Source organism: Choloepus didactylus, chromosome 8, assembly GCF_015220235.1.
Source record: "Choloepus didactylus isolate mChoDid1 chromosome 8, mChoDid1.pri, whole genome shotgun sequence".
NCBI lineage: Eukaryota > Metazoa > Chordata > Mammalia > Pilosa > Megalonychidae > Choloepus > Choloepus didactylus.
The window spans coordinates 88,182,238-88,192,027 of NC_051314.1; the positions used below are offsets into that span (position 1 = coordinate 88,182,238).

Consider the following 9,790-nt stretch of genomic DNA (forward strand, 5'->3'; position numbering starts at 1 on the left):
ATTCATCATTTCAACCTTCAAATATTTATTTGAAGCCTTTAGCTAGGTCTACTGCCCTTCTAGGACTTCTGATGCTTCCCCAATCCTCTTCATTCACTGAAAAATCATAGAACCACTGTCAGTTATAGGCACTTGGGAGTGCATCAGTTTAAACAAACAGAGACAAAAATAAAAAATCAAACAAAACCAGGCAAATTTCCTTGCTTAGGTAAAATATAAATTCTAGCAGGGAGAGGGAATTTTCTTAGTATTTAAGTTTATAAGAAAGTGTTAAATGCTATAGGAGATAAAGATGTTGGGCTGGATAAGGGACTTGGGAAAAGCTGGGCAGGAGAAGTAAAGTAGCAGTATGTAACAGTATAATCAGATAGTTCTCTATCTTTGGACTCACATTCTGACTTGAGAAAATGTAAAATATTTATAGGTTTTTAAAGAAATCCTGCTCAGTGAGAATAACTCAGATTATTGTTCCACCATGTGAAGAAATATTTGTTTTTTTTTTCTAGGAATTCTATTTCTAAGAAACCATGAAAAATCTTAGCATTACTGATGAGTTTGTCCTCCTGGGATTGTCCAGTGACCCCCACATCGAGGCCCTGCTCTTCATGCTCTTCCTGGTGATTTACCTCCTGATCCTGATGGGGAACCTGGTGATGCTTCTGGTAATCGGGGCTGATTCTCACCTCCACACCCCCATGTACTTCTTCCTCAAACATTTGTCTTTCCTAGATATCTGCTATTCATCAGTTACTGTGCCCAAGATGCTACAGGACTTCCTGTCTCAGAAGAAAACCATCTCAGTGTGGGGCTGCATCACCCAGAGTTTCTTTTTCATTCTTTCTGGGGGCACTGAAGGCTGCTTGCTCTCTGCCATGGCCTATGACCGCTATGCTGCCATCTGCCAGCCTCTGCTCTACACCGTGGTCATGAGCAGGCCCCTCTGTACTGTGTTGGTCAGTGCAGCCTGGGTGATGGGGTTTCTGAACTCACTAGTGAATAATCTTTGTATCCAGAACTTAGAGTTCTGTGGGCCCAATGTCATTCCCCACTTCAGCTGTGAGCTGCCTTCACTCTTCCCTCTGTCCTGCACTGATCCCACTGCCAACACCATCCTGCTAGATGCATCTACTGCATTTATTGGACTTGTGACACTTCCTCTGATCCTCATTTCTTACTCTAAAATCATCTCTTCCATACTGAGCATCCATTCTTCTGGGGGCCAAGGCAAAGCCTTCTCCACCTGCTCATCCCACCTCACTGTGGTGCTCTTGTTCTATGGGACGGCTCTTTTCAGGTACATCAGGTCCCCCTCAGGATCAGTCCTGGAGCAAGTGGTGTCCCTACAGTATAGTGTGATCACATCCTTGCTGAACCCCCTCATCTACAGCCTCAAGAACCAGGAGGTAAAGACAGCTCTGCAGAGGATGCTGAAGCAGCAAATGTGCTCCTTTAAGCAAGGGTTGTCTGCATGGTGTTCAACAGAGAATGAGGAGGGATCTTCAGAAATACCCTTCCAGGAAAAAAAAGACATTTTAGGTGAGTGTTGTTAAAATGTCATCCACAGATCAGAATTTGATTGGAGATATGAATGAAATAGACTTGGTTGAGACTTTGGTAGATTAGTCTAAAGGGTAGAGGATGTTATTCACTGTGTTTAAAGACTTTGGCTTCTGTGAGGAACCAAAGGAAGAGATGTCTATTTGGTGAAAAATTGATATATTCTGTAGCACACTATATAATTTAACTTGTATGATCTGTTTACTCAAATGTCATAATTGCATGTAACCTTGAAGAGGGAGTTAGATCTGCTTGGTTTGTACAGGTTAGCATGAAGCCCTGAAACATCCTAGAGTAATATGTGCAGAGAGTAAAAATGTATTTGCAAAGTCCCCTTGAGGGACTGGGGAAACCTGTGGAAATATTAAACTTCCCCAGCTGGGGAATTCCTGATACTCTTGCAAGCATTAAGGACTAACAGTTAACAGGCCGAACTCTCGATCTTGGGATTTGCTTTTATGAAGCTTTTTACTGCAAAGGAGAGGCTAAGCCTACTTTTTAGTTGTGTGTGAGAGTCACCCCCAGAGAACCTCTTTTGTTGCTCAGATGTGGCCTCTCTCTCTAAGCCAATTCATCAGGTAAACTTACTGCCCTCTCTGCTATGTGGGACATGACTCCTGGGGTATAAATCTCCCTGGCAATGTGGGACATGACTCCCAGAGATGAGCATGGACCCAGCTTCATAGGATTGAGAAAGCCTTCTGGACCAAAAGGGGGAAGAGAAATGAAACAAAATGAAGTTTCAGTGGCTGAGAGATTTCAGATGGAGTCAAGAGGTCATTCTAGAGGTAACTCTTATGCATTATATAGAGATCTGTTTTTAGTTTATTAGAATAGCCAGAAGAAAATATCTGAAATGATGAATTGCCATCCAGTATCCTTGATTCTTGGAGATGAGTGTGTGACTGTATAGCTTATATGGTATGACCGTGTGATTGTGAGGGCCTTTGGCTCACACCCCCATTACCCGGTGTACGGACAAATGAGTGAAATATATGAGTGGAGTAGATGAATGGTGGGGGGCAGAGATGTTTTGGGTGTTCTTTTTTGCTTTTATTTTTATTTTTTATTTTTTGAAGCAATGAAAATGTTCAAAAATTGATTGTGTTGGTGGGTTCACAACTAAGTCATTGTTCTGTGAACAACTGTACACTTTGGATGATTTTTGGATGATTGTATGGTATGTGAATATATTTGTATTAAAAGAATCATCAATAAAAAAAAAAAAAAATGTTGTCCACGGATCAGCAGCATCGGGATCACCTGTGAGCTTGTTACAAAGGCAGATTCTCGGTCCCTACACTAGACCTACCAAGTCAGAAACCTAGAGGAGGAGCTCAACAATCAAGTTTGAGAGACACTGTTTTAGGCCAAAGGCAAACTGAGTATTGAATTCTCAAAATTAAGAATCTCTATTAAATGAGTGAGTTGGTCAATAAAGTAGTTGAGATGAGAACAATGATTGTGTGATCTTATGATCTGTTCCCTCTGAAAGACTAAAAGAGGGGGAAACAAAAAAACAAACAAACAAACAAAAAAAAACCTCCAGTAAAAGCTGGACTCTCCACTGAAGGCAGACAGGCCCAGCCTGCTTTCTACCCCTATTTGGGAGCTGTCATTCTAAAAGATCTTGCAGGGGAGAAAACAGCAAAAAAACAAGGAACAGATGCTCCAGGACAGTGATTCTCAAGCTTGTCATTCACCTCACCTGAGACAACCTGAGAGCATCAAAGAGCCAGGGTTCCTGGGGAGAGGTCCTGGTTTGTGACAAAGATTTCTCTGGCTGTGACACAGGCAACAGTCCACATGACACAGCACTTCATGTGCACGTGCTTTCCAGAGAGAACCGTCTGTTCCCTAACGTGGTTGCCGGACACTGAGTTCTTCCTCCTCCAAATTTTGCCACAAGTATGTATATTTTTTTCCCATTCTTCCTTAAGGACTCCAGACACCTCTCTACCCCTCAATCTTTTTATGAAACCATAAAATATATCATATGTCATACTTAAAAACTGTGTACCACTCAGAGTAAAAGTGAATCAATCAACTGTGTACTCATCCCCTGACTTAAGAAATAGAACATGTCCAGAGCCTTAGACATCCCGTATGTATCCCCCTCATACAGCTCTCTTCCTCTCCCCAGAGGTGACCACTGTGAATTGTGCAGTTCTCATTCCCTTGCTTTTATTTATAATTTGGCACTCATCTCTTATCCCTAAGATTGTTGAGTTTTGCCTATTTTTGAACTTTAAATGAGTAGAACCATACTGTATATATCTCCTTCGACTCGCTTCTTTCACTTAACATTATTTATTCTTGTGTTTTAGGTATGTCTTTCTTAAGCACCATAGAGCTGCATCTTGACTATTTCATCCAGCCTGAAAATTCTCATCTTACAAAGGGAGAGTTTAATCATTAGTCATTATAGCAACTATTGATATATTTGGGTCCAGTTCTATCCTTTTAGGTGCTTTCTATTTGTCAGTGTCTTCTGTATCTTCCTTCTCTTTCTCATTCTCTTTCCCATTCATTTTTATCTCTGTTTGTCTATTTGTTTGATGGCTACCCTTATTCTCTATCCTGTTTATGTTATTTAACAGAGTCTAAAACATGTATATTTACCCCCCTCAAAACAATGAAAGGCCATAAGGCACTTTAAATCCAATCAATATCATCCCCATCTTTCCCTTCTAGCCCACAAATTAGACATTATCAATATTTTATACAGTCACTTTTTGTTTAGATTTACCCATAGATTTACCATATTTTTGTTCACCATTTCCTTTGCATCTCAGATTTTCTGCCTCATTTAGAATATCTGATTCTCCTGTCCAAATTTCATTCTTTGGAATTCTTCTTTAAATAACAGTCAATTGGTGACGACTGTTTTTGTTTGTCTGAAATGACTTTATTTCCTGAAAGAAAATTTTCCTGGCCATAAAATTCAACGTTGTAGCCTGGGTTGAAGTTCTATTTCCACAGAAAGGATGCACATGTGCTCCTACTAGTTACCTGGAAGTCAGCCCTATTATAAATTAAATTCTGTGTCAGATGTTTCAGGACACACAAGCAGTGTGAATTCAGACCTGAAACTTGCCTGAGCACCAGCTGTGGTTATGAATTCATAGGAAATACACTCTTACTTCAGTGGAAAAGGAAAAAATGGTAGAAACAAAAGGAGCAATAAGAGAAGCATTTTATATTTTATCAAGATATCTCAGAATCTCATTTTTAAGTACTCAGTAAAATGTGTAAGTCAATAGCTGTGGTACGCTGAGGTATACACCCATATTAATTGTTTAAGAAACAAATATTAGTTTAAGATTTGTTTAGTTGGAGGTAAACAAACTCTCTGATTTCCTTCAGAGAAAAGGGGTCTTGGTAAAGAACATAATCCATCAAATAGTACCTCACTTAGAATATCTGATATCCTTGGAACTTCATATTTCAATATATTTCATCTGAGCTATTTTTAGAAAATATACTTAAGAAAACTTTGTTACCTATTAGATCTGATGAATGAGGGAAAAACAAGAGTCTGGGATAATTTCATTTAATTTGGGTTTATATTAACTGTTCCATAAGCTAGAATAGCTAGAATTTTTGTCAGTTTGCTATCATAAATAATACTGTGATTGCCATCTTTGTGCTTAAATACTGGCCTACATTTTAGGTTTTTTCCTTATGAAAGATTCCCAGAAATATAAAACAAAGTCAAACTGTATTAATGTGTAACCCATATTGTTCCTGGCCATATCAGGGCACGAAAGATGAAGTCACATAATCCATAATAAAAAATATTTGAGGGAAGGAGGTTTCCTTTCATCAATCTGAGAAAACGAGTATACAAATGGACAATGACCAGGAAACCCTGACCTTCTATCAGCAGTAACCAGACCAGGAAAATCTGGATAACACTTACAGCAATTAGTCTAGAGCATTATCTAGGGCAAAGATCCCAGAAAGTCAAACCCCAATGCCTGTAACAACAACCCTAAATGGCCAAACAGCTTTCCTAATTTTTGCCTCCACTTCCAATTTAGGACCAACCAGAGAAAGTCAAACACGCTCGCCTAACCAATCACAAAGGATGCCCTCCTCCTAATAATCCTGACTCCAGCTTCCCAATGCCAACCACCTCCAGTCCCTTTTGTCCACTATAAAGCTTTCCCACTCCGCCTGCCTTTCAGTCTCTACCAAACATAAGTGAAAGTAGCTAATTCCCTTGCTATAGCAAGCTCTGAATAAATAGGCTTTGTTCTCATTTGAGTGCTCTTTATTTCCACCAGCTATTATTAGCTATTTGTCTCCTCCCTTGTGATCTGCCTTCGTTTCTGGTCACCACAGGGATGTTTCCTTGTTCTCTAAACATGCCCTCTCAATTTCCACAAATTGATGAGAGCACTGTCATGAGAAGTAGTAAATGACCCTGGACCACTATCAGTCGTGCCACTGCCCGAGAAAAACAGATCTCTTTGCAAAATTCAGTTTTCTGTACCAGGAAAATGAAGTATGCATTCATTGGGATCTTCTACTTAGCAGAGAAATAAGTTATTTTTCTTCATACTGATTCTAAATGTTTATTGTTTAAAATTAGTCTTACTTTTAAAAATTTTTTGCAGATAATAGAAATAAAATTTATTTTTCTATTATGTATTCCAAGTGATATTGTTGAAAAATAGAATATATAATCATGGAAATTGTGATATATACCATTTCTATAATATCTGTGATATATTGGCATATGTAGGTATTAAATATGCATATACACATGGCAGTGCTCTTCAAACTAGAAAAGTGCACATACTCCTTTTAAATGAAAAGCCTTTCAAAGCCATTAATGTTGCCTTATGTTATTTTTATATAAGGTTTTACAAAAATACACTGAGACACAAAAAAAGATATAACTTCAGGAGAATTGTGGGAAGATGTCAGAGTAGGAAGCTCCTGAATTCAGTCACTCTACCAGAGCAAAATATTAAACCAGCAGGAACTGTCTGAAACAACTATTTTGCAAATCCAGAGACCAGTAGAACACTATGCATCATCCCGGGAAGAGTGGGAGGAAGACACTGGCATATTACAGTAAAGATCAGTAAATTCCCTCTCCACGAGGCAGTTACCAGCTCCCATCCTCCACTCTTGCAACAGAACATCGTGTGGTCCAGTCTCTGGCTAGCTCACTGTTGACAAAAGAGAAATAAAAATCCACTTCCCCAAGATCAGAGGTGGACACAGCAGATCACTGATCATAGCTTTTGATTAGCAACTATGGATAGCTGGGGGCCCGACTCTGAAGGAAGCCATTTCTCCAACCCGCTCCCGGACAAAGGTAGCTATAGAGACTTAAAGACTCTGTGCTTTCTCAGAGCTGTGGGGGACAGTTGAAAGGCTGCATTTGCCAGTAGGATCAAGAAACTGCAGCTTTGGGGAGCTGTGTAAGAAGTTGCTGGCACCCTTCTGAATCCCCTCTTCAGAGCAGTTTGGGGCCAGTATGCACCCTCTTCCTGGGTCCCTGTCTTGTTCCTGCTGGGAAAGACCAACTTGGGAAACTCCTCTCCTAAGTACCCTCACCCCCACCCCACCCCTGCCCTAACCATCACCCCTGCCCCAGGAATCTTCCCTCCAGACAAAAGCAGCTTGAGACAGTGAAAGTAGTGAAAGAAACAACTGAGGCACATGGCCTGGAGCAAAGACTGACCTGCTTGAAACCACCAGGAGCGGGAGAAGGTCTGTTTCCTGGGAAGTAGAGGGGTCATTCAAACTCCTAAAAGCAGGGAAACTCCAAAAAAACATCAAGCACAAGCCCAGGACAACAGACAGGCCCAGAAAAAAACAGGGAGGATCAAGCACTTTTCATTTGCCTTGAGCAGACCTTCCTGGTAGGAGAGCTAATACTCAAGAAATTCTCTGTCATATCACTAGTTGGTTACTGTGCTGGTTTGTACATATTACGTGCCCCAGAGAAAGCCATATTCTTTGATGCAGTCTTGTGGGGGCAGACGTATTTAGTGTTGATTAGGTTGAAACCTATTAGTTCAGTGTTTTCGTAGCGATGTGACTCAATCAACCATGAGCAAGACCTTTCATTGGATTATTTCTATGGAGGTGTTGCCCCACTCATTCACAGTGTGTCTTTATTGGAGCACTTGAGTACTTTAAAAAGAGCCACACAGGCCCAGACGCAGAGCAGCTGTGAGTGACATTTTGGAGAGCAACTGAGAGTGACATTTTGAAGAGGAGCTACAGCTAAGAGAGGACAAAATGCCCCAAGAGCAACACTTTGGAGAATGCCATTTTGAAACACAATTTGGGAGCAAGCGGACACAGCCACATGCCTTCCGAGCTAGCAGATGTTTTCTGGATGCCAATGGCCATCCTTCAGTGAAGGTACCCTATTGTTGATGCCTTACCTTGGACACTTAATGGCCTTAAGACTGTAATTTTGCAACCAAATAAACCCCCTCTATAAAAGTCAATACATTTCTGGTGTTTTGCAACACAGCAGCATTAGCAAACCGGAACAGTTACAAAATCAAGAAACACATATCTCAGGGAATAAATCCTAGAGTTAACATTTTTTTAATTTTTAAGTGTACTGAATGAACAAAAGATTACAAGACAGAGAAATAGGAAATCAGCCCATCCAAAGGAAGAGGATAAAAATCCAGAAAACACCAAAGAAGAAAATCAGACTGTGGTCATCCTGGACAAAGACTTTAAAAAATGATCTTAAAAGTGCTCAAGGAGATGAGGGAAAAAACAAAGAAAATACTGAAGGATATCAGCAAAACATGGTTTGGGACAACCAATGTACAAAGATATAATTGATAAGAGGTAGAATAAAAGGCAGAAGCAACATGGCAACTGTTCCAGTTTGCTAGAGCTGTGTTATGCAAAATACCAAAAATGGATTGGCTTTTATAAAGGGTATTTATTAGGTTACATATTTACAGTTCTAAAGCCATAAAAGTGTCCATACTAAGATATCACAGAGAGGACACCTTCACTGAAGAATGGCTGACAGCATGTGGAACACCTCTGTCAGCTGGGAAGGAATGTAGCTGGCTTCTGCTAGTCCTTTGCTCCCTGATTGTGTTTCAAATGGCTTTCTCCAAAATGTCTCTGGACTTCTGTCTTCACTGTTCTCTCAGCTCCTGTGCATCCTTGCTTCTTTCTCCCAGGGTATTTCTCTCCAAGCATATGGGGGTCCTTTCTTAGCTTCTCTAGTCTTTATCTCTTAGCTTAGCATCTCCAAATTTCCTTCTCTGCATCTCCAAGCGATAGTGTCTGGGCCAGCTATTGAGCTCTCTTAAGCAGTCCAGTGAAAAATAAAGACTCACCCTGAATGGGCAAGGTGCACACCTCCATGGAAATAATTCAATCATAGTTCTCACACACGGTTGAGTGGGTCACACCTCCATGGAAACAATCAAAAGTTCCCACCCTAATCAAGACTAATAAGTCAGCACCCACAAGATTGCATTAAAGAACATGGCTTTTCTGGGGGAGATAATATATCCAAACCAGCATGGCAATGTAAACAGCTACTGAAAACCTCTCCCCAGAGAGTCAGTGAAGAAAAGGACAATTCTCACATGTTTAGAATTCTGGAGGAAAGTACAGACTGGAGAAGGATCCCACAAATGCTGAATCAAAGAAAGAGAAATCAGGTAGAAAACTTCCATCCCAGACTGGCCAGTCCTCTCCCCTCCCCCTCACTCAGTCCCACACAGCTCAGTCCCTGAGGCAGCAGCAGGAATCCCTCATGCATCCCAACACAGACATAGACTATAAAATCTCTCCCAGCAATGAGAGAAATCCCTACCTATATCTAAACATAGAAACCCAACCCACAAGGACCTATAACAGGACTCAAGCCATGGGAGATGGTGGAATACAAAAGGGCAGCAATGAGGAGTGTCTAAAATGGAGGATAAGGGAGGGAACTGTAAAATCTTCCCTAAAAGCAGCAAGTATATGGCAGAAACTACCCAAATTAACTGTTTGGTGACCTGGGTTTCAGGGGAGGACATCTCAAGGCCCAGGTCAGTGAGGGACAAAGAGTCTGAGAAAACATGGACAGAAACTGTGTTTTCAGCCCTGGGTCCTGGTACCCATCCCATCCATGAGGAAAACAACAGCTTGAGGCCTGGGGTGGCGGGTGGGGGTGGTGTCTCCAGACTGGGGTGGCTGTGGGAGTCCTCTGCTACAAGTAAAGTGGGGGACACAC

The 9,790-nt window shown here is 41.0% G+C and overlaps 1 protein-coding gene across 1 annotated transcript; it reads left to right on the forward strand.

Annotated features, from left to right (window-relative positions):
• The first annotated feature begins 527 nt into the window (after positions 1 to 527).
• LOC119542823 (olfactory receptor 8S1-like) lies at positions 528 to 1,550 on the forward strand. Its single transcript, XM_037847464.1, has one exon. The coding sequence runs from the start codon at positions 528 to 530 to the stop codon at positions 1,548 to 1,550; it is 1,023 nt and encodes a 340-aa protein (XP_037703392.1).
• Positions 1,551 to 9,790: the final 8,240 nt, after the last annotated feature.

Excerpts from the sequence above, each read along its gene's own strand:
- LOC119542823 (XM_037847464.1), top strand. The coding sequence starts at position 528 with ATGAAAAATCTTAGCATTACTGATGAGTTTGTCCTCCTGGGATTGTCC.